At 49.0% G+C, this 25,468-nt stretch overlaps 1 protein-coding gene across 1 annotated transcript; it reads right to left on the reverse strand.

Annotated features, from left to right (window-relative positions):
- On the reverse strand, positions 1-25,236 carry LOC120843054. Its single transcript, XM_040214261.1, has 5 exons — positions 25,186-25,236; positions 23,241-23,256; positions 21,066-21,207; positions 5,774-6,155; positions 1-279 (listed from the first exon to the last, which is right to left on the reverse strand). Exons 1-5 carry the CDS (start codon positions 25,234-25,236, stop codon positions 1-3), a joined length of 870 nt encoding a protein of 289 aa, XP_040070195.1.
- Between the last annotated feature and the right edge of the window lie 232 nt (positions 25,237-25,468).

A 25,468-nucleotide genomic window follows, 5' to 3' on the forward strand; every position in this document is an offset into this window, starting at 1 on the left:
TTAGCCAACAATGTGAGACCTTCCAGAAATCATCGTTATTTTGTCCTTCAAAGTGTCCGTCACGTCAGTTGTGTAGATGTCGGATTCCGGTACCGTGATTGCAGTGAACAGACCAGAAGCCTCGAAGCGCGCGTGCCGGGGGCCCACTATTTGAAGTTCCTTGTTGGCAAAAGCGAGGTAATACGCTGGAATGACGAGCACGTTGGTGTTTTCCAACGGCGTTTTGAGCCCCATAGCAAAGTAACCACTGATGGTCACATTGCAGGTCCACTTAAAATCCTGAAAAGACAGAGCACCATTCGAAGAGTCAATAAGGCTTATATAAGCTATTTGCTGCATCGTAGAGAGATGTCGGCATCTTTAAAAACGCATGACCTTTTTCCCACCCGTACACGCTATGACATTAATGCAAAAGGAGTGTTTGTTTGTTAATTTTTAGAAGTACTTGGTCTACTGGAGGTTTTCCAGTCATAGTTAAAATATGCAGTGGCATAGCAACACACGCAGTGATAATATTGTTACATTTGTTTTCTGTGTTCAAGACATAATAATCTATAGCTTACCCACTTTCTAAGAATAATTTGTGTCGATAGTCATCGTTGGAGAAAGAAGAAGATCGCGTGGGAATAAAAAACCGAATAATTTCGATCTTGGATTTTATCAGGGGTAGCCGCCATTCGTCAGTCTCACCACAAATTAAAAAAAGTGCACCGACTTGACACAACGTAAAAAAAATTAAAGACTTTTACAACTCCCCGTAACGCCGAATTAGAGCGCAGCTCTTGGGGAGGAGGAGGGGAGGGTATGCCCCTCCTACCCCTACCCTCCTCTTTGCATTTTTCCGCTAAATTCGGCGAAAATTTCTCCGCTAAACTTAGCAGGAGAATGTTCGCGCTAAATATAGAGGTAAATTTAGGGAACATTTTCCGGCTAAATTTAGTGGGAAATATAGCAAAAATATGCCCGCCAAACTTAGCGGGAAATTTAGAAAAATTCTACCCGCTAAGAATAGCGGGAAACGCCTATACGGTATAATTAGTGGGGAAATTAACGTCACGTGAGCGCAACGCCAATCCAATTTCCCCTGTAAATATAGCGGAAAAGTTTCCATCCTAAATTTAGCGGAAAACGTTTCCCGCGAAATTCAGCAGAGAAATTTTCTCGCTACATTTAGCGGGACTATAGGGAGTTTTAGTAGACCGTGTTTCCCCCTCCGCTAGCCCTCCGCTACGAAGTAACCGCCACTGCGCCTGCGCGCCGATGGCCTTGGCTGTAGAGTTCCGGGTAGCGGAGGGCCTTAGCGGAGGGGGAAACACGGTCAACTAAAAGTTGCTAATATTTCTGCTAAATTTACCGGGGAAATTTTTCCTGCGAAGTTTAGCGTCAAACTTCCCCGCTAAATTTACTGGGAGAATGTTTCTGCCAAATATAGCGGGGAAATTTAGCTAAACGTTTTCTGCTAAAGTTAGCGGGGAAGCTTAATTGGTGTTGAGGTCACCTGAAGTCAGTTTCAATGCTAACTATAGCGGGAATCGTTTCCTGCTAAATAGAGCGGGGAAATTCACCGCTAAAATTAGCGAAAAAATTTACCCACTAAATTTCGAGCTAAAAATTGTTCATAATAGGGAGTTTTCGTGGACCGCGTTTCCCCCACCGTTCAGCCCTTTGCAACGAAGCAGCCGCTACTGAGAAATGCGCGCCGGTGGCCTTGACTGTGCGGGACGCGAAAATGATCTGCGAAAACTTTCTAATGCAATGCGCGCGGTTACGCCGACGACGACTCCTCTCAACCCGGAAACTGGCGCCTAAGAGCTGCGCTCCAAAACAATTTCATTAGACGTTTCGCCTCCCATGCGAGAGGCGCTCACCAGCTAAAGCTCACGGACAAAATCTCACCGGACATAAGCTCATCGGACCAATGCCTACAGAAGCTTTTCAATAACTGGGAAAAAAAACTCACCTTCTGTTTTTTTCTGTTTTCTTTTTTTGCTACGCGGGCGAAACACCGGTTGGGCTAAAGTGCGGAGTGCGGACTCGATGATCATTGTACCCATTTTAGAACTGGTAACCTATCCAATGTACGGTGTGGACAGGCAAAAAAGCAAAGATTTGGGACCAATATTTAGGTCACCGAAACTGAGTGGAGCTGGTAAGATCAAGCTTGGGTGACTCAAGGTATGTCGGAACCGTCTGGAATTTATTTGCGAGGGTTTCCAGGTACACCGAGATCTACCAAGACTGCTGGAGGCAGTAGGGAACTGCCTTCGCTATTCACCAACCGATAAATAAACTCGTTCCTACTCTAGTCAACACTCTGTGTCCGTGTCACATTAAATTTAGCGTTGCATTTTATTGTCGCACGCAAGCACCTATGTTGTCCGCGTGCGTGTTAATTAAGACCAACATGAAATTTTCGTCTGGCGAGCTGATATCTTGGTCTGTGAAAAAAATAGGTGACCTTTTATCCGGTAAGCTTCTGTTCGGTGAGCTCTGTCCGTTGAGCTTTTGGTAGGTTCGTGGGAGGCATCTTCAGTATAGTTACAAAGCAAATGCAAGGTTCATCCTACGTTAGCTCTATTTATCAGGAAGGTTCGTGCTTCCTGGAGAGGGCCACGGTTTGGTCGCACACAGATTTGTCCCTGCAGACGAACCACGGTTCTATACTCCGGCTCACCCTACGATGGACTAGGGCCCAAAAGCTGGCGGGCAGAGCACTCCCTCAGAAAAGCTTGCATCCGCATTGCGAAAGAGTGCACGGAAGAAATTCCGATACGCCGAGCACGAAGAGCACTAATCTTACGCAAATGCTTCCCTGGTGGTGGTAGTACGCTATTTTATATTGGTGAAGTAAAGGTACAAAGCGCGACACTGTTAGCGCGAACAAGCGATCGCCGGTTTTTCCAGTTTTTCTCTCTGAAACCAAGGAATGTCATCCATGTTATTATTGCTACGGAAAGAGCTCATTTAGTTCGATAATGCAAACGATAAAGTTTCGTGCTCGCTAATACTATTTCGAAGTAAAATGCGAAAGTGCGCCGATGTCGTGTTGCGCTAACAGTGTCGCGATATGTACATAGTATTTAGCTTCATAAAGATTCATGCCACATTTCGTAAATAAGTCAATTCTTTGGAGAAGTTTGAGGGCGCGCAGGCAACATTGACATGAAGTCGTTTCGCCTTATCCATAACAATCCAATCCAATCTAATCTCTGTGTACGTAAAACATATCGGGACCCGTACATCCCTTCCGCACGCGGTCCATACATATGCTCCCGTGTCGAACATTCGATTCATCTTCATTTCTTAAGGGACACTAGTTCTGATCCTGGGTTGTGTTCGCCCCATTGCTTCCAGGCGGTATTTAATCCGTTCAGTAGTCTTCAGTAGTGGCAAGCAGACGGAGCCGCCGCGAGGGCTCGATATGCAGCAAAAAATCACCTTCCATGACTCGTCTTGGCGCACTAATATTATGTACGACGGAGCAAATATACCCCGTGATTTCTAACAGGCTCGCGATTAGACACGCCGGCTTGTAGCATTTGGCTCTCGGGGCCCCCTTCTATCCTCAATCACCAATGTCTTGGCGGCCACAAAGTCAAAAGAATGACCTATTGTCCACGCATGGTCCACAAGTTTAGTCTTCAGTAGCGTCGCGTGGGATGCGTACGTGACGTCATGCTTGTGTTCTACGAGTCTGGTCTTTCTCTTCCGTCCGGTTTCATAATGTAGGACGCCGGCGGTCACTGCAGGGAATCTTTTAGATAGCGCATCTCCGGACGTTCGCGGGGTTGGGTCCTTTGGTTTGCAAGCGGAATTCCCAATAAATCTGTATGGTTTGTAAATAGTTCGAATGCCAGGCTGCCTCGAAGCGCGGCTCAGAGGTTCGGAGACTCCTTTAACAAAGGGGATGCACACTATATCCTTCTCTCTCTCTTTCGTACGGTTGCAAATTTCACGGAGTTTTAGAATAACGCACGTTTAGGCTTTACGTATGCAAAAAATAGCGTCGTCGCCACTGCGCATACGCCGAACGTTAACCACGTTTTGCGCTTTGCGTGTGCTATTTTAGCGTGTACTATTTTTTCGGAAATTGCGTCCATACGCAAAGAGACTTTGCGCTCCTCCAAAGTGGATTGTGGTAAGGAGTTGGCTAAAGCCAAGACGAGCACAGTTAAGAAATGGCAACTCCCAAGACCATGTCTGAAGCAGCTTTGGCGGCTTCGTGAGCGCCACGTCGGCAGCTTCCTCGCTGCCGACGACTGCAATTTTCAATACAGGACGACAATACACTTGGTTTGGCAACGATCACCGGCAACTTGATGCTTGTGACACGCGAAAATTTATCGGCTAAGGTACGGTACGTGCGAAAGTCAGTACACGAGACCTGTCTTGCCGAGGTGACGCAAGCGGGCACTACCAGTCGACCGCTCGCGTCGCATTCTCATGTTTAAGCAAATTTAAAATGTTACTCTGTCTCAAGTTACAGCATTTCGCGTGTGAAATAAAACTTTTGATTGTATCTTGGTGGCGTTGCAAGCGCGAGATGTTTGGGCTTTTGTTTCGCGGCGGAGAAACACTATTCCAAAACTCTTTTGCGTAGCGTGCGCTAATTAGAGCGCTATATTTAGCGCTAGCGTGCGCTGAAATCGCGCACGTAATTCTTAAACTCGCTTTTGTTTCATTTGGTTGTTGACCTGGTCAACAAAACTTTTTGGGTAGTGACAATTCTTCAAAGCTTCCTGTAAATGAGCCATCTCACTTTCGCCATAAAGACCGTTAGATGGCAAAATAATTGGTCTGACTGCAAACGATCGCATTACAGATTTCTCGTGTTGCCCTGGGTGATGAGACAAAAAAGAAAAAAAAAACCTGTTTTACATTGTTTGCTGTACACACTCGTTTCAATCCTGTGGTTCGGTTCGCCTGTCCTCACTACGCATACATCTAGAAAGGGCAAATTCCCATGCTGTTCTGCCTCGCACGTATACTGTATCGCGGGGTGAACACTGTTTAACTCTCGGTGAAAATAGCTAGCACGAGCTCTATCTAAAATGACGAAAGTGTCATCCACATGCCAGCGGTAAAATTTCACAGAAAATGCAACTCTTTTTTAGCACTTTCTCTTCAATATACTCCATAACAAGATTGGCAACACTGACAAAAAGATCGAGGTACACCTATAGCATTCCTTATGAGTTGTGAATGCGAAAGCATGCAAGCCGCTCGTCCGCCCCTTTTTCGTCTGCTGCGTATTTTCCGTCTTCGGTTAGCGCGTGTGCTCCCCTGGTGACCTTAGACGCTCCGTGTTAACGCCGCGCTGATGTACACGCAGCGCCATGGGGTGAGTGGTCGTGGAAACTGACAAGCGCAGCGGCCAATGGGAGCCCCGTCGACGCGCGCCAGCCAATGGAACCGAGGGAAACTAGGTTCCGTTTTCGCGCTTCAAACTGATGGCGTCAGCTCGCTCCGTGAGACAGTTAATGCACTTGCATTAATAACCGGGCTTTGCACCGGACACCCGTTCACCCGATGATACATCTTTCCACGTCATTTGTTGCCACTTCGGTACCACTTTTGATGTATGGGCAGCATAGGACGCTAAACACACCGGTCGGAGACGCGCTCCATGGCACCATACTACTATATAAGAAAAGGAAAACAAAGTGGCCACGACAAGAAAAAAATATAATGCAAAGTCAGAAATAAATTTCTACCCTCTCTGACAATATATAGTGGACAGTGTTACTGTGAAGGAAAATAGCAAATTACGTACCTTCTTAGTGGTTGTGGCGTACCATTCCACTTGAACGGTCCTATTAGGAGGAACGCTGACACCTGTGGCGACGGTGAACGTCTTGAGTTTCGTCTCAGTGTCTGTTTTGGCAGTTTCTTTGTCGTACTTAAGTCCGACGCTGCCACTCAGCCCGAGTGTTTCTTTGAATGTCACACCTCCCGACACCTCAAAGCCAAGGCTGAATCCTTGTTTCACCGTGTAAGACGATTTTTCTTTGCGAATAGTAGAGTGTGTGACGGTATACGTTTGACTTGCATCCGCTTGATTGTCATAGAGATTGGCGTACAGAAGAGTGCGGGTACTGCTGCTTGTTTTTGTCTCACCAATCTTTATAGGGCCCCTTTCAACTTTTACCTGAAATCTTTGAAATAAAAGGGACGATGATCCAACTTTAGTCATTCACAAGGTAAAAACGGCATCCTGTAGCACGTCAGAAAACGACAAATTTGGCACAAGCTTGGCAATCTCAGGGGCCTAGCTTGGGCCTTGTGCGGCTTTGGTCAAAGGCGATGTTAACGCGAGACCATTTTAGAGCGCAGCTCTTAGGCGTCCGTTTCCGGCTTCAGCGACAACGGCGTCGCCGTCGGCGTAACCGCGCGTTGCATTATGGGACATTTCCAATAATGACGTCACACGTGACGTCACGTGTTACGTCACGCGGGTCCCTTGGGTCGCGAGTGACGTCACGGAGGTGACTCGTAAAGGTCACAAGGAAGGTCACGATACTCACAGTGAAGGTCACGCGAAGGTCAGGATCACGAGGTCTTCACGAGTGACGTCACGAGGGAGGAGGGAGGGAGGGGAGGGGAGGAGGTGGGGGAGGAGGAGGGGAAGAGAAAGAGAGGAGGAACATTGAGGAGGGGAGGAAGGGAGGAGGAGGGGAGAAGAAGGGAGGGGGAGGAGGGGGGCAGGAATAGAGGAGCAGGAGGAGAGGGTACGGAGGGGGAGGAAGTGCATACCCTCCTGTCCGTACCCTCCCCTCCTCCTCCTCAAGAGCTGCGCTCTGATTCGGCTTTACATGGTGTTGTAAACAGGGCCGTAACCAGGGGGGGGATAGGGGGTTCTGACCCCCCCCCCCCCCGAAATATTTTTCTGAGTACGGCCCTGGTCGGTGCACTGGCAGCCAGTTGATTTTAATCTCCACCTCTGCGCACGCGCAGTGGCGCCGGTCGGCTACCGGGTACCAAACCGGGACCGGTTCTCCGGTTTGCTGTAACTCTCCATTATATGCCACCGATGCACATGATTCATAGGCGAAAATAAGACAATAGACACTTTCAAAATGGCCGCCGTTGTCCCCGAAACCCCCCCCCCCCCCCCCCCCCCCCCCGAAATTTTTTTCTGGGTACGGCCCTGGTTGTAAACGTCTTTCATTTTTTTTTCTTCGGAGTTTATATGGCTTTTTTCTGGCTCGCCACATAACTGCGGCCCAAATGCCAGACTTGAACCAGAAGTCGCCACATATAAACCAAAGAACCAGCAGTGAAGCCAAAATCTGGCACTGATATGGAATTCTAGGCCCAAAGTTGCCACATAAAAAAATTAAAGACGTTTACAATTCTCTGTAATGCCGAATTAGAGAGCAGCTCTTGAGGAGGATAAGGAGAAGGTATGGGGGGAGGGTATGCTCCCCTTCCCCTCCGCACCCTCCACTCTTCCTCTCCTGCTCCCCTCCCATTTAGCAAGGAAATTTTCCCATAATACAAAGCGCGGATACGCCCGCTTGAATTATTCCCATAATGCAACATTCGGGGTTACGCCGACGCCTACGACGACGGCGACGCCGCTCAAGCCGGAAACGGGCGCCTAGGCGCTGCGCTCTAAAACCAACAATTAGAAGTTAAGCCCCTGCCACTTGTTGTCGATGTAGGGCCAAAGGTGCCAGATGACAGCCGAACTACCGACAATGAAGTCTAAAGGCCCGTTCACACAATTGCGACCTCTTGAAACCGAGTGCCTTGGAACCTGTTAATATCTCTTACGACGAGAGTAAAGCCCCTGTATACGGAAAAGTAGCGACATCCTTTGAAGCATGCCGCCTGCTATCTTGGAGCGATCCAGGCGGCGCTACCGTCGACGCGCGAGCGCGAAAAAGCAAAAGATAACAATAGAAGTGTGCATGAAGGACGAGGAGGGAGAAGGGATGCCTATTCTCTCGGAGTGCAGTGCATGCTACGAGCTCATGCCGCCAATCAAATAACGCCGACTGTGCAACGTCACGGCTTTCATTGCCTTTCTTTGAGCACATTCTGTGCGGCTGGCAGACCGTGACAGCGCGCTTTTAACCTGTGTCCATGTAATTCCGTGTCTTCAAGCCTTTGACTGCGCTCTGACTCAAGTATAGGAAGGCCGTCTGCTATATTGGAGCGATCCAGGCGGCGCTACATTCGACGCACGGGTGCGAAAAAGCAAAACATAAAGATAAAAGGTGTGCGCGTCAAAGAAGGAAGGAGAAGATGTCGCTACTTTTCTTATTCAGGGACATTAGACGAGAGGACACACTGGCGCCATCTACTGGGCAGCAGTAAAAACTGGGCGGTCCGGCATGTTTTCTATTTCTCTCGCGCAGTATCCTTTCTTTCTTGGCTCGAAAAACTCTTGTCAACGTCATAAACGATCCGTTCTCATAGGTATTACGCACATTTGACCTCGGAAATCCCGCGAAACCTTGACTCTTGTGAAATGCGGTTCCAGGGTCACCGCATAGATGGCGCCAGTGTGCCAGTGTGTCCTCTCGTCCCAAGTGAGGAAGAAGATGATGGTTCGCTGAGGAAGACGTGTCCTCGCAGCGCTCCGCTCAGCTTCGTTCAAAATGCTACATCCGAACAACATTTCGGGTTCCGTGCCCTCAACGGAGGACATGGAGACCACCCAGGCTCACCTCACCCCCATAGTCGCCCCCGTGGCGACCCCGGCTCTGCCGAGCAAGCAGCCCGAAATCACCACCCTAAACTTCACTGGCCCGCCGGGCTTTCAGGTGGGCAACATCAAGTGTGGAGGCGGTTCTCCCCCCTCCGCAGAACAACTAAATCAAACCTCGCAGCTTGTGCGTAACGCCCTCGCGGATCTACCTCAAGATCTGCAAATCCAAGCCCTCCAATCCGCTATTGGGGAACGATTTTACATTCAAGTCCGTCTAAAAGAGACACCATCAAAACGTCTGGCCGAACAATCGTTAGACAAAAAACGCAAGACTCAGAAAAGAGTGACCACCCTCCCTGGCGGGCACGACAAAACGACAGCAAATGTGCCGCTCGTCCAGGCAACAGTGCTAGACACCTCTATGGAGGCATACCCCACAGATAAGTCCACACCAGATGACGCAGAACCGGTGCAACTCGACCCCGACACAAACGGCGAAGACTGGCACACGGTTGCGTACAAAAAGAAAAGAAGGCGGAAGGAATCTTTAGTTCCCCCTGACTCCCTCAACACCGGGGGCAACCCGCGGGCGAGAGCAAAGCAGCCCAATCGCTGGGAGTTCGAGTACAAAATACGTCTTACGCACTCCCAAACATCTATCAAACCAGTCTTACATCTGCTCCATATGCAGCTTACTCCAATCTCAAAGGACTTTACACTACACCTGATCGAGAAGAGTAACATAATCTCGCTTCGTACGAACTGCAAGAACGTGGCGGAAGCCGTGGAGCAAGTTACTCATTTTTCCCTCAACTCCTAGCAAGTCCCTGCCCAGGTCTTCCGGACCTTCGGCGCCACATACACGAAGGGGGTCATTTACGACATCTTCCCACTGGAAGAAGACCCGAAAGACGAGATACTCAACTCGGACCTTGAAAGTGACAAAATACGCCTAGTCTCTGCACGACGATTAGGGAAATCTAACACGGCCGTCCTCACATTCGACGGCCTGAAGCTCCCGCGCTCCGTATTATATGGACGACGCTTCATGAGAGTTTACCCACACAAGCCAAAAGCGGTCACCTGCGGCAAATGTCACCGCCTCGGACACAAGCAGGACATATGTCCTTACCCAGCCGTTTGCCCGCGTTGCGGCACAACCCACTCTACTTCAGCCACGTCTGGCCAAGGCCCTGATTGTCCGTCTGAGGTACCCTATTGCCAGGGGTGCAAAAAGACGGACCACCTGGGCACAGACCGTCTATGCCCTACCTGGCTACAAACCAACAAAAAAATGCGCGAAGAAGTACAAAGGTATAAGGAACAGCACAAACAACATCAACAGCTGCTGCAACAGGATAAACGGCCCCCACCTACATCTCTTTTTGAATACCCGCAGCTCCCCTCTTCGCAGAGCCTGGAAAGAACCATTGCAGCACACAACAAGTGGGCAACCCAGCCTCATCTCGACCAAACAAATCCTAAATTACCTTGGGATTCAAGAGTCACCGACATGCAAGAAATCCGCAATATGTTCAGGGCTCTGAAAGACGAAATCGAAAGAGTTTCGACAGCTCTGAACGCTCGTATGGACGCGGCCCTCCTTGCCGAGCAAGAGTTTAACAAACGGTTACAACAGCAGCAACAGCAACAGCAGCAACACCAAGGTTTTTTCAACCAAATCCGGTCCGTCATTAACCTCCCCCAGCTCGTCGCCAAATGATCAGGATCCTTCAATGGAATTTCCGCGGACTCGGTCAACGAGCGGCGGAGCTCCGCACCCGATTCCTCGAACGTCCTGATCAACGCCCTGACGTACTTCTAATCCAAGAAGCCAATTCTGTTGCCATTAAAATTAGAGGCTTTACCTCCTATGCGTGCCCCTCTATCCCAAAATATCAAAGTGGCCCTCGTTCTACCCTTTGCGTGAAACCAGGCTACGCGCTAGTGTACGTTCGTACCGACTGGCCGCAACATCAAATTGATCTCGCCCAACACTGCAACGACAGTCAAGAAATAGTCGCGGTTCGTGCCACGACCATTAAGAACAATAACGTGATCTTCGTCTCGGCATATCTTCGTCCTGGGGCAAAGCGGACAATCGATCACGATTGGATCTCTTACATTCATCAAACCTACCCCCAAGAACAGAAGTTGTATGGAGGCGATTTCAACCTGCATCATCCAGCCTGGGGATATACACGACAAACAAAAGAGGCGGAGCAGCTAATGGAAAGAATGACGATGTGTAATCTCCATCTCATGAACGTGGCCGGGACTAAGACCCGCATGGCAGCCTGCGTAGGCCAGGGGGACACTTCTCCCGATCTTACGTGGACCTCCAACGTCTTCTACCAACATCACGTCTGGAAATGTCTGCCCGATACCCGTGGCAGCGACCACTTTCCAATCGAAATACAATTTTCCCCCACCCGAAAGCCCTGCCACACACTCGGTGCCAAACGCAAGGTTCACATTACTCACTGGGATCGATTTCGCCAAGAGCTGGTCAACAGATCAAACTCTGAAGAAATCGACTTTACATCCTCAATCCAGAACGCACTAAAAACTGCCACTATTTCCGTCAACACGGACGAGGACGCTCCCACACCCGATCTTCACCTGGCTTGCCTCTGGGCAAAACGCCTTCAACTACTTCAACGTTATCGCAGAGGCCGAAAAACCCCTGCGGCTCGACAAGCCGTCACCCGAGCCACCGTCGTGGCCAAGGAATACGCGAAACGCCTTGAAACGACCCGATGGCTCGATTACAGTTCGTCGCTATCCGAGAGAACGTCAATTAGGCAGCTTTGGGCCACAAGTCGAGCTCTCATGGGCAAAAAGAAAAGCAAGACGGCATCCCAAACTCTCGCCCTCCAGCTGGGCCTGACGGGACCTGAACTTGCGAATTTGGCCGGAGACGCGTTCTTCCCACAGCCAGCCACTCAGCCCGTATTAAAAGACCCCGTCTACTCCCCCGAAATCGTTGTGCCCAACCACGGTATGGACCGGCCGTTTTCCCTTGGGGAATTAAATTGGGCGATTCACAAAAGCAAGACGCGATCCGCACCCGGGCCGGACAACGTCACCCCTGCCACGCTTCGGAACCTCCCTGACGAGACCCGCTTGCAGCTCCTTGACTGGATTAACGCAATCTGGGTATCTGGAGAGCTCCCCCAAGCATGGAAGCACTCGATCGTCGTGCCCATCCCCAAGGGGAACAAGGCCCGCAACACCATTAAAAACTTCCGCCCAATCTCGCTCACTTCCTGCGTGTGCAAGACCATGGAGCGAATGGTTCTCGCCAGACTAGATTGGTACCTCGAAAACAGCAACGCATTTCACCCTGCACAGACCGGCTTTCGGACCGGCCTAGGTGCGCAGGACAGTCTGGCTCTCATTTCCCACCATATCATCCGCACCAAAGGTCGACGGCAGAATCACGCCTGCACCTTCGTCGCCGTAGATGTCAGTCGAGCTTTCGACTCCGTCCCGCACTCCTCTATCATGACAGCTGCGGTCAGTCTTGGCATCTCTGGCCGAGCACTCAATTTTATTCGTAGCTTTTTGGCCAACCGCACGTTTTCAGTAGCCACTGGCCGAGAAGCAGAACAAACCCAGCCCAAACCGAATCGGCTGGGAGTGCCTCAAGGCTCTGTTCTATCCCCGACACTTTTTAATATCGTGATGGCCGCCCTGCCGCACGCCTTAGCCGAGATTTCCGATATCGGCTTCACCCTATATGCCGACGACCTGACGATCTGGGCTTCTCACACCTGCAGCTTAGAAAAACAGGAAAAGGTTCTACAACATGCACTGGACGTCGTCGAGTCACATCTTTTCCGGGTGGGACTTCGTGCCTCCCCCGAGAAGACCACTTACGTCTGTGTCGCGTCCAAAAAGTATCGTGATGCTCAAGTAGCGGAGCGACTTCATCTCGTCTTGGCCGGACGACGCATTAGCCCCTCCCCTTCTGTGCGAGTGCTCGGCATAGCAATTCGAGAGGACGCTGCTGCCGATTCCTGGCTTGAAGAGACAATAGAAACTTGTAACTCAACGTCATCCGCCGAATTTGCAGCTCTGGAGGGGGTGCTTCCGATACCGTCGCCAAACGACTGTACAAAGCACTCGTGGTATCGCGAGTTTGCTATGGAGCACGTCATTTTTGGCTCTCTAAGGCACATTGGACCAAATTAGAAACTCTCAACAACCGTGCTCGGCGCGTAATCACCGGACTTCCACGCTTCACCCCCCTCAGCACTCTGAGAGCAACATCTGGAATAAACGACCTTCGGGATGTCGTCGAGACGAGAATGAGCGCTCACGAAAAGCGACTACAACTCACCCCTTCAGGCCGAGGCATTTTGTCCCTTTTGGACAAGACGACCACCAAACTTCACCGCTATCCAGCCACACTCCCTCCATGGGAAGATCTGGCTGACATAACCACCACCCGCCCACTGCCCCGAAAGGGTGATGCTGAACAGCTCGCCCGTCGAGGTCGCGCACACATAAAAACGGTCAACAGCTGGGACCCCGCCTTTTTCGCTGCCGTATACACTGACGTCGCCTGTCTCGAAGGTCCACAACCAAGGAAGACAATTGCGGCGTTCTTCCCCATGAGCAAGGCTGCATACCACGATGTCATCCCTCCCTCCTCCTCGACCAAACAGGGAGAACTCCACGCCATTTGCCTGGCTTTAGCATCAGCCCAGGAAGCTATGTCCTCCTCCACATCCGCCCTCCCTGCGAACCTTCGCATCTTTTCAGATTCACAGGAAGCAATCAAAAAATGCAAGGCTAGAGCCAGCCCTTCAAAGCTAGTGCGAAAAATTAAAAACCTCGCTTCGCAACTTCGTGGCCAGGGAGTTCACGTCAAGATCGAATGGGTACCTGGCCACGCCGGGATTCCTGGAAATGAAGAGGCTCATCGAATCGCCCGTGCCGCACTCTTCCTCTCGGGCGAGGAGACGAGTCCCTCACATCAATCAGAACACGGATACGCGACGCAGCGTGATCGCGCTTCTTGTCTCCGAACCTACAACCGCCAGTCCACCGCCCTCAACGATCATGCGGAACTGGACCCGGACGAGCACCGCACTCTCATCAGAAACGAATGTCGCATTCGGCTCGAGGAACTTCTGCCCGAGGACCCGGACCCTCTTCCGTCGGGGTTGGGTCGTCGAGCAAGAGTCCTCCTTCTGCGCATCAGAACGGACACAACGGTCGATCCAGCACGAATAGCAACATGTAGCCAAAACAAGTCCTCGGACTTGTGCCAGCGCTGCAAACTCGAAGCCCGGGCTACCTTCGCCCACATTGCCTGGTCCTGCCCGGACCTGGCAGCAATACGATCCCGCCACCGGCCACTCGAAATCATCCAGCTCGAAAGCTGGACGCACCCTCCAGGAACAGAGGGTGCACGTAAGCGTGTGCTGCGGACCCTCCTCGACTTCGTGTTCGAGGCGGGACTGCAAGCGCCTATCTGACTTCCCTCACGGCCTAGCAGCCAGGCGTCCGGCCACCGCTGCATTCTATCCTTTCTCTTTCTTTTTTTCGGCCAAATAATAAACGTTTTACTGACTGACTGACTGACTCGTCCCAAGCAATTTTAAAAGGTTTCCACAGATCTCGTCTCTCTCGGTCGTACTCGGTTGCAAGTGTGTCAACGGGCCTTCACTCGTGCACTTGTTTGGAGAATTGAAGTCGTGAAACGCAGACTCCGGCCAAAGAGGGTCATTTTGGCTCCACCTTTTCTTTAGGGCTTTAAGGCCTAAATGGTCGGGACAAAAACAGAATTTCGGACCTAAGAACAGTCCTACTTAGGGTAGGGAGGAGCTTCAGTTGTCCTGCTTCCTGTGCGAGCTTCCTACCTTCGACTATGCTTCGGCAATTCGTGCACCTCGAGCACGCACACGTAGCCAAAGCACGGTGGAAGTCCCGAAGCTCGTACAGGAGGCCGGATATTCGGAAGAGACACGCTTGCTATTTTCACTTTGTCAGAAACTGTATACGTTTTCGAACTAAGGAAGGGATTAATAAACCGTTGATCAGTGAACGTTTAGGTATCATACTCTCGCTAGCAATACAGTGTTGGGCAAGAGCAAACTGGGGTGCGTTTCACCGTGGGAATATCGGCACGGAATAATTTTCTCATCGGTAACTGCTTAATCTCGTTTTTCAGCGGTCTGTAGCAACACAGCGTGTTCTGAGGTGCACGTCTCTCCGTCTTTAAGCTCTTTCTGCCGCCTTTCTTTCGTCCAGCCGAATGATTCTTTCCCGTAATCTATTATCTCTCTCCATTCTAGGGAGCTCTAGTATGTATATATATATATATATATATATATATTGTAACAGCGCAACTTCATCACCATCAACATCCACACTATCATTACCATCTACAACAGCGCACCGCCTGCACGGGCGGTGTGTGTCTCATGCTGGAGCTCACGGGGCAGATTTGCTCCAGGGCTCGGCCAGTAAAGCCGGTCTTTTTTATCTCCACTTTGTCTTTCTTACACATGGTGGAGGTCGGCAACGGTCTTCCCGCCCCTCTCCTCATTTGAAATCCTGGAGCTTCGTCACCGCAACATAACCGTCACCGCTGCCAAATCCAACCCCGTGGTTTCCTCGGACAGCGCAACGATGACTACCAGCGCAACTCAGACAACCGGCACTCCACCGGTACCTGCCTTGACTGTGACGTCCCGCCAACGCGACCCCAGCGTTTTCGCTGGTGTCGGAGCCGACGACGTGAGCGACTGGATTGATTCCTTCGAGTGAGCTAGTCGTCACAACCGCTGGGACGACCATCTAAAGCTCTCTAACGTCATTTTCTACCTGACAAACGTAGCCCACACGTGGTTCATTAACCATGAGCTCGAATTCGACACCTGGACCACATTCAAAACGCGCATGTTGGAAGTATTCGGCAAGTCTGCAGCACGCAAACATGTCGCTGAACGCAAGCTTGCTCTAAGAGTGCAACAAAAAGGAGAAACCTACACCTCCTATATCGAGGATGTCCTGTCCCTCATCAAGCTTGCTGACAAAGACATGCAAGAACGGGACAAACTGCAACATCTCCTCAAAGGCATCGACGAAGAGGCCTTTCGTGTTCTTCTTGTCATCAAACCAAGCACATTAACACAATTCTCGGATGAGTGCCTTCGACTTCAAGAAGCGAAGACACGTCGCGTTACATCCCCCTTTCCCGAAGTCACAAGCAACGACGCTCATAGCATTGCAACGTTAACGTCGACCAATGCAGAGAGCCTTAGAAATCTCATTCGCGAGATTGTGCGCGAAGAAATCGCCTCCATCACAGCATCCTCTCAAGCCAAGCCTACGGAGTCCTCTTCACTCAAACAAATGATCCAAGCAGAAGTCGTGGCAGCAATGCAACTTCTGCCACCACCTCGACCAACGTACGCCGAGGTCGCCGCACGTGCGCCTGTGCAGTCACCTTGGCACAACCAGGGCCTTGCACCATTTTCTCCGACCCCCTCTCAATTCGTGCCTGAATGGGGCCATCACCGACCGGCCGCTTTTGCCAACAACCGCCCAGTCTGCTACTACTGCGGCATCCCTGGGCACGTCCAGCGGAACTGCCGTCGGCGCCGCCAAGAGCAGGCACCCACCGATCACTTCTCCTCATCACACTGGGCTCCTCGCCGCACTTTTCATTCACGTCCAGAGCTTCGCTCACCGTCCCCGGGATTGGACGAGCGTCCCCAGCCGAACACGTCACGACCCACTACTCGTAGATCACCATCTCCCCGAGGGAGATCTCTGTCTCCTATGATTCCTGCTCATAACGGAGAAACCCGACGCTCTGGGGGAAACTGGTAAGCGCAGTTCCCGGGGGCACAACTGCGTCCGCTTCCATCGTTTCAAGTCCTCCTATGCCTCCGCAAAATGTAATCGATATTGAAGTAGAGGGTCTTTCTCTAAGGGCTTTAATTGACACGGGAGCCGCAGTGTCAGTCATGGGGCAAAATATTTGCCGCAAACTCAAGAAAGTATCCACACCGTATACTGGCATTCACTTAAAAAGTGCATCGGGACGAGTAATTTCCCCTTCAGCAATGTGCACAGCTCGTATTAATATTCAGGGCAAGCACCATCACGTTCAATTTATTATTTTGCCTTCATGCAGTCATGACATTATTCTTGGCTGGGATTTTCTTGCCGCAAACAATGCTTTTATAGACTGTGCCACGCCCGAGCTGTCATTAGAGACTGAGAGTTTTGTCGAACCATATAACACAAAGCCAAGTCAACGTTGCACTATAACCAGAGACACCCTGGTGCCAGCAAGAACGGCTGTGATTATGGCCATTGCACCCGAATACGCCTACACTGGAGATGCTCTCGTAGAATCTGCGCCTGACATTATCTGGAAAAAGGGTATTGTCGTGCCTTCTTGTATGGCAACTTTTGGCCCTTTTGGTACTGACGTGTTAGCGGTAAACGTAACAAATTTGGACATCGTAGTTCCGCAGTCTATGGTGGTTGCTATAGCCACTCCGTCGACAGGTTTCAACCTCTTGGATGTTTCTGCCCTTGACCATCCTGCTGAACAACGAGCTAACAGCAGCACTACTGAATTAGACTTTACTATCAATCCTGCTCTTCCTGACGATCAAAAAGCACGTGTCCTTTCTCTTATCGAGTCATTCCGACACGCATTTGACTCACAGACGGACGTTCTTGGCAGGGCTCACTCTATTTACCACACGATAGATACCGGCGACGCTTTCCCCATACGGCATCGACCTTACCGTATAGCTCCTGTCGAAAGGAGCAAGATAGAAACTGAGGTATACCAGAAATGTTGAAACGAAATGTCATACGTCCTTCCAACAGTTCCTGGTCTTCCCCTGTTGTTTTGGTTAGAAAGAAAGATGGGTCGGTCCGTTTCTGTGTAGATTACCGAAAACTCAACAACGTCACTCGAAAGGACAGCTATCCAATGCCTCGTATTGATGACGCCCTAGACACTCTGCAGGGAGCAAAATATTATTCCTCGTTGGACCTAAGATCCGGATACTGGCAGATACCGATGTCTGAATCAGACAAACAAAAAACAGCCTTCGTGACACCTGACGGTCTATTTGAGTTTAACGTCATGCCATTTGGCCTCTGTAACGCGCCGGCGACCTTTGAAAGAACAATCGACTCCATCCTACGTGGCTTAAAATGGCGTACTTGTCTTTGTTATCTTGATGATGTTATTATTTTTTCGTCCACATTTGAAGAACACCTCGTCCGGTTGTCAGAAGTTTTATCTTGTATTACCAATGCGGGCTTACAACTCAATGCAAAGAAATGCAATTTTGCAGCGACTCAAATCAAAGTTTTAGGACATCTTATTTCCCACGAAGGCATAAGACCGGACCCTGAAAAAATTAGAGCTGTCTCTTCGTTTCCCCACCCTGCAAACACAAAGCAGCTTAAAAGCTTTTTGGGTCTATGTTCTTATTTCCGTCGTTTTATCCGTGGCTTTGCACATATTGCTTCTCCATTACATAATCTTCTTTCTCCCCGTGTCCCATATACATGGACTACCGACTGCGAATTATCCTTCAACGCCCTTCGAAACGCGTTGACTTCTGATCCGGTACTGAGTCACTTCGACGATAACGCAGCAACTGAACTTCACACGGATGCCAGTGGAACCGGGTTGGGTGCTGTACTCCTCCAAAAACATCCCTCCAGCCGTGACTCTCACGTCATCGCTTACGCGAGTCGTACCCTAACCAGACCTGAAAGAAATTACACTGTGACTGAACAAGAGTGCTTGGCAATAGTATGGGCCATCGGACGATTCAGACCCTATTTGTACGGTCGTCCGTTCACGATTGTCACCGACCATCATGCCCTATGTTGGCTATCCTCAATGAAAAACTTATCTGGACGTCTAGCCAGGTGGATCCTCCGCCTACAAGAATATCAGTTCACTATCGTTCACAAAAGTGGAAAGAAACACTTGGATGCCGACGGACTGTCTCGTTGCCCTCTTCCACTGAGTTCCCGTACCGACGACATCGACGACGATTTGCCTAGCGTCAGTTCCCTAACACCAACGAATCTCATCTCTGCCCAAACAGAAGATCCTTGGAGTGCTAAGATAATTCGTACCCTCACTAGCCCAGTTCAAGACACCAAGTTCCTCCAAAAAATACGCAACTTCGTCCTCCTCAATGGTCTCCTCTACAAACGCAGTTACCTCCCTGATGGCGCGCGGCACCTACTTGTAATCCCGAAACAGTTACGACATACCGTCCTCGCAACTTTCCATGACCATCCCACAGCGGGTCACCTGGGCACTTACAAGACCTACGCCCGCCTCCGGTCCCGTTACTTCTGGCCAGGCATGTATCGGACGACCGAGAAGTATGTGCAATCGTGCGTTCCTTGCCAACACCGCAAACCGTCGCGACACGCGTCAGATGGACAGTTGATGCCCCTACCTTGTCCCGAGAGGCCTTTCGACCGAGTCGGTATCGACCTTTATGGACCACTACCGAAGAGTTCGGCTGGCCACCGGTGGATCGTGGTAGCCATAGACCACCTTACGAGGTATGTCGAGATGGCTCCTCTCATCTCAGGTACTGCACAAGAAATTGCAGTTTTTTCTTACCAACATAGTTTTACGCCATGGTGCGCCACGATATCTCCTCAGCGACCGTGGCACCGCGTTTTTGTCCGCTCTCGTAACAGAGGTTCTTGCTGCTTCTAGGGTTATTCATCAATTCACATCCACGTACCACCCGCAAACAAACGGTCTTACCGAACGGTTCAATCGAACCCTATCACAAATGCTTAGCACGTATATCTCCAACGACCATAAGAATTGGCACTTCATTCTTCCCTTCCTCAGCTTCGCCTACAACACTTCTATCCAATCGACAACGGGATTCTCTCCGTTCTTTCTTGTTTACGGTCGGGAAGTGTCCTGCACCATAGACAGCCTTTTTCCGTACACTGACAGCAACTTTCAAAACTCCTTCGTGGCAGAAACAGTTTGCCGAGCCGAAGAATGCCGTCAACTTGCTCGCCTTCGCACCAATGACAACCGACAACAACAAAAGCAGCGTTACGACCAAGATCGCACTTCCGTAATATACCATCCAGGTGACCTTGTCTTGGTTTGGACACCCGTACGCACGCCAGGGCTCTCCGAGAAACTTCTCCACAAATATCTCGGACCATATACTGTCCTTCATCAAACATCTCCAGTCAATTACTCCGTGACCCCGCTAACGCCGTCAACCGATCGGCGCTGCCGAGCGCTACAAAACGTTCATGTATCCCGGATGAAGCCCTTCGTCCAGCGCTCCGACCATGGCGCAACTTCATCACCAACCTAAAGGTCGGCCAGGAGGCCTCCATCTTCCTCTACGGGGAGGATATTGTAACAGCGCAACTTCATCACCATCAACATCCACACTATCATTACCATCTACAACAGCGCACCGCCTGCACGGGCGGTGTGTGTCTCATGCTGGAGCTCGCGGGGCAGAATTGCTCCAGGGCTCGGCCAGTAAAGCCGGTCTTTTTTATCTCCACTTTGTCTTTCTTACAATATTAATATATATATATATATATATATATATATATATATATATATATATATATATATATATATATATATATATATATATATATGTCGGGCGGTGTTCGAAGTTGCCGGAAACGAATTTGAGACGTCCGGCACGGAGCTTAGGCGAAAGGCATCTCGTCTTCTTTTTATTTTTGTCGCACCGGCTCCCGAGATCCACTGACCGAGCCAGAGCGAGAGTCTGCACGAACAACTCGGGCTCGCTGTGCTCGGTTCTGTGGCGCACTCATTGTTTTGATTTAGAGCGTGAAATATTTATTTTTGTGTAAGCCAGGTATTAAAAGCTGCGACTTTACATATATATATATATATATATCTTGTTGCTCCAGTAAAGGGGTATTCACACGAAGGAGAACTCCGCGGTCGGATGTCGTGACGTCAACAACCCGGGAAACTCCGTCCCCGGCTCCGCCGCGCGCACCTGCGGAGCTCTCATGCTAAAACTACGAAGCCTCCGCGGCTCCGCCACGGAGGAGAACGGGAGAACGGCGCCGCGAGGCGTCAGAAAGGGATGGCGTATGTCTCACGTGATGCGCGCTCCGCGGAGGAAAGGAGCGGATTTCTCCTTCGTGTGGATACCCCATAAGGTACAAAAATCGTATGCCTGGATTTTGCGGCCGAATCCCCCAATGTGAATATCAGATAGGAGCAAAACGACCTGTTCTTACACTATATGGATAACACCGTGTTGCAAAAACAAGTTCTAAAAAAAGACTTGACGTAGAAGAAAAATGCACTAATATACTTCAAATTCCGTGAGAGTTAAGGCTGAGTTTTAGTTACTTTTTAGTAGCGAAGAGTTTTTTCATTTCTTGATGCTCCGACTTCATATCAGTCCACGACACACCGACACCGTAGGCTTTTTGAAACACATCAACAAACTTATTCATTGCTTCCTCGAGAGTGAAGACCTTCGCTGTGTCCTCTGCTGAAGAGAGAATCAAAGCATTTAAGCAGGCCGAAGTGTTCTTATTCATAAAACTCCCAAATGTTTCCTAATATAGAATACCTTTATCCAGAAGAGAAGGGAAAATGAAAATAAATTAAATTCATTATTCATACCAGAAAGTAATGTTGGGCCGGTTGCTGACCGTTCATGGTAAAAGCAACCCGAATAGAAACTAGGACAAAGGTAGAGAGATGGCATGAGCAAGCGACATGGATCTACATTTAAAACAGAAACCCATCATCAAGAAAGCTAGTTGACGCGTATTATATAAAAAAGAAGGAATCCCCTTGTGTAAGCCAAACTTCTATAGTTCCGCTAAAAAACGAGATGACATTCTTTAAAATACATTTTACGTTCTTTGTCATTTTTTTTCCGGTGTTCGTTTTGTTAGTGGGGTCTCGAGCTCGGAAATGAGAATTAAATAATAATGTCATTGTACCATGTACTATAGTCAGCGACAGGTTAAGAAATGTAGGACGTGTTATATTATGTTTACGGCGTCGTGATTGGTCTTTTGGAGTTGTTATCAGTTAACGTCACAAATTCCATAGGTTGCGAAGCGATATTGACATGATCTGCACTCGACACGTCCTGCGTTCCTGATGTTGACAATGACCTTAGGAATGTATAACGCTTATTTGTGTTAGAAGTGATGCGTGCGTATCTATTTTATTTTCTGAATAAACTTCAGTTGTCAGCACATAGTTCTGTCCTTTATTATTTTTTTTACTTCTTTTTTATTCGCAGAGCGTTTATGAATATTTTCGAATACTACACTGCGCTTAACCCTATATGCGAGTGCTACGAGACAGAGTCCAATGAAGAAGGATCTAAAACGCAACGTCACGGCGTTTGTCTTTCTTCTCTGCGTATGTCACTCCCCGCTAAACCAGTAAAGCGTGGTGGATATGCCGTGACGATGCGCTTTTTCTTACTCGTGTGGTCATGTCTATCACAATAGCCTCCTCTATACTGGCAAAGCCTGGCAGATCGTCACGAGACGCGGCCGCCGAAAGTGAAAAGGTAGAGCGGCAGACAAGATTAACGTAACGGGCGCCCCGCTGCGGCGAGACGCCGGAACACACTTGTCCCGAGCGATGGAATGTCCGCTCCTGCTTCTCGCGTTCCTAGGGCTACCGCTTCTTTTGTCGTTGGGTTTGAAAACCATGTTTCTGGTCCTCGCCGCTGCAAAAGCTGTGCGCTAGATACCAGACTCTGAGAAATGCTCTGTGCTACTAAATCCTCTGCGCGCTCCAAATCTGCGACCGGGCACTCTGTGGCTCCGTCATCGAACTGACAGGCTTTGTGAGTATAGAGGAGGCTATGGTATCACGTATGCTTTGACTGTTCCCTCACCGATGCTAAAACAAAGCATAAAATATAAGCAAGCCCGTTTAACATCACGTTAAGTATCCAATAGGGCTGCGTAACGTAACGGTACAGCCGCCTAAATCCTAACATGTTTACAGAACTTCACAATTAACCTTGATGAAATAAAAAAAAAAAAACTTTCCGAAGAAAAAACAATCTTGCTTGGGATTCGCAAATTTGTCAAAGAACTTCCAAGCTCCTTGCGGACACCAGCAGGGTGCTGCGAGAGTACAGCCACTTCGTGTGGGTGTTCACATATAACACTCCGCAGGGCACGATGAAACTAGTTGTCCAGTACGTCACTGACATCTTAAGAAACATAAGGCGTAGCAAGTTCTGGGTGCGCTGTTATTGCCCAAAGGCCAATGAGGTTGCGGCATAAAAATACAAGAGCGTTGGACAACAAACCACGAATCAAGAAGCTTGAAGATAATCGGTCACGCCTAGTGTTTTCTTGGGCTGTCTGTTACTGTACTGTAAAATTTTTCATGATACTTCTTGATTGCAATAGTTGAAGGTGCATCATTAAGTAGATTTGTGCCACTTATTAAAGGCAAAAATAAAAGTTGAATTGAGTTATGAACTTTATTTCGTTGAAATAGTATGCGAATGAAAAATGAAAAGAAGCCTCGACTCACCTTCAACTTTCGAAGCCTGAAATTGATAAACATACATGTTTTAATGGCAACTGAATATTTAAAAGTAAACACTTTGGTGGGGTTCGGAATAACAATTATTATAAAAGAGAAACTAACCAAAAAATAATACGGAGCCCGCGTCTACGCCAGCATCACTATGACGTCAAAAAGAATAGCGTGCAGGGTAGCGCGCTGGCAGAACACGTCCTGAAAGAGGGCCATACAATCGGATTCAACTGCTCTGTTCTAGGCACGGAAAGAAACTGGCGAATACGCCTTTTATTAGAGTCCTGGTACATTCAGAACACCGAAAATAACGTTAACCGGTCAGCTCGGACACTTCCAAGCGCCTACGTGTCCGGTTTCCGGTGCGTCACGCGAGGCGCTACGAACCATCAAACACGTGCAGAAACAATGGCCGCTTTAAAGGTGCCAACAACACCGGGCAATTGGCAAAAAGACGACAAGGACGAAAACAGTCATCCGTGAACAAGGGGCCGAACTGGCCTTGAAACGACGGGTTTCGTCTTATTTGTTGTGGTTAGAGTTTTCTTTTTACATTAAGAACTGAATATTATATATACAATTTTAAGGATATGACAGAAATTTAATGTTTATGAGATTAATACTTCGCATATATAAGTGTCATGTCCAGAATATAAGTTTTGTATTCTAATAACAAACTTACAAAGCGTAGATGGCTTCTTGTTTTAAATAAAGTTTGCATACCTTCAGTAATTTTTGTATGAAATTCCTTTAAATGTTGAAGTGGCCCTCCAATGATTTTGAACTGGCTTGATGTTTTCGCGGAAACGGACCTCATTGAACGTAGGAACATGGAGGAGAAATGTCTTTCTAGAAATTCGGACTATATTGAAAGTTATGAGCGAATTGCAACTACAAGAAAAAAGCAAAAAATGTTTTGGTTGGTAACGCAGTTGGGAAAACCAGGTGATTGGAGGTTTGGAGCCAGGCAGCTGTCCAAATGGTTGCGGGTTAGGCTCATGGCTGCCACGCCGAGGACGTGTTCGCATGGTCGCCTAAAGCCCCTTGCATTGTCGTAACTTCAGGCCCCAACCATGATCGGCGTTAGGAATGCACCTGGGCTGTTTAAACTTCGGCGTCGGCAAAGCCAACGCGCGCTGGAGTAGGACACTGTTTGTCGTCCACTACGCCACGCCCCGTCATAACATTCCGCACGATGAGATCAAATCAGCAATCCAGGCCGGGGAGTTGCACTGTGATGGGTTCGAAAAAAAAGAAACAAGAAGGAAATGCTTGAAATAATAAGTGCAAATAAGCATTTCTTCTTTTGAGTTTGGGAGAAACAATTCAATGAAATGACTGCTCTTATTTCAAAGCGTTACCATATTGCACTAAGCCCTATGGCCTGGGGAACAGTCAGACTCACAATTCAGTTGCATGCATTCATTTGGTTTCAAAGCGAGTTTCGGTTTGCTTCAACTCGCTTGGTGCCGATTTCGAAACTATTCACTCCTGCGATAATGAAACCTGATTCTTTATTGGGACAAGAAGACGGGACGGCAAAAGCGGACCTAAAAAAACAGGACTGTCCCGGCCCATAACGGGACGTCTGGTAACACTAAATTTAAAGCATTCGAAAAGAATACTAGGCTACTCCACTTGACACTCCATATCATCCGCGTGCAACCGATCCTACCGAATACATTTTTTTCGCACGTTTTGCGCGCGAAGTGCTTACTATGCATTACTGCGCTTATGTTTATACGCTGCTCTAACGCCATACCCACCTGGCGGCTGAACCGTAATCGCAAAGCGGTTGCGAACGCGGTTGCGAACGCGGTTGCTCAAAAAAGCAGTACAAATTCACGCACATTTAACGATGAAGACGAGTGGATCCGCTTCGCGGTTGAAATTCAAGCGTCATTATGAATTCAGCGTAAAAGTAGTTGATTCGACTTACGAAAGCTGCAGTGAACAGAATGAGGCCACACAGCAGTGTTTGGACAGTCATGGTTGTACTGAGTTCGGTCAAAGTTGGACACCCAAGGTAGAAACCCCGATGCGCCAATGGAACTCAGTCGGTGCACCTGCAATATATTTATAGAGTATCGAGACAACGTCGACTATGAAGATGCGGCGTTTTAAGTTTTAATATCGCCCTGCGACCCACCCGCATACTCTTAGGTAACAGCAAATGCGCCGTAGGGAGAGTTTCGTATTTCCGTTCACCTCACTTTAAATCT

This window comes from Ixodes scapularis, unplaced genomic scaffold (genome assembly GCF_016920785.2).
Source record: "Ixodes scapularis isolate PalLabHiFi unplaced genomic scaffold, ASM1692078v2 PGA_scaffold13__105_contigs__length_92229423, whole genome shotgun sequence".
Classification (NCBI taxonomy): domain Eukaryota; kingdom Metazoa; phylum Arthropoda; class Arachnida; order Ixodida; family Ixodidae; genus Ixodes; species Ixodes scapularis.

Excerpts from the sequence above, each read along its gene's own strand:
- LOC120843054 (XM_040214261.1), bottom strand. The coding sequence starts at position 25,236 with ATGACTGTCCAAACACTGCTGTGTGGCCTCATTCTGTTCACTGCAGCT. Across the intron at positions 6,156-21,065 it reads AAACTCTTCGCTACTAAAAA|ATTTCAGGTAAAAGTTGAAA; the intron begins GTAACTAAAACT and ends TTTATTTCAAAG. Across the intron at positions 280-5,773 it reads ACGCCACAACCACTAAGAAG|GATTTTAAGTGGACCTGCAA; the intron begins GTACGTAATTTG and ends CTGTCTTTTCAG.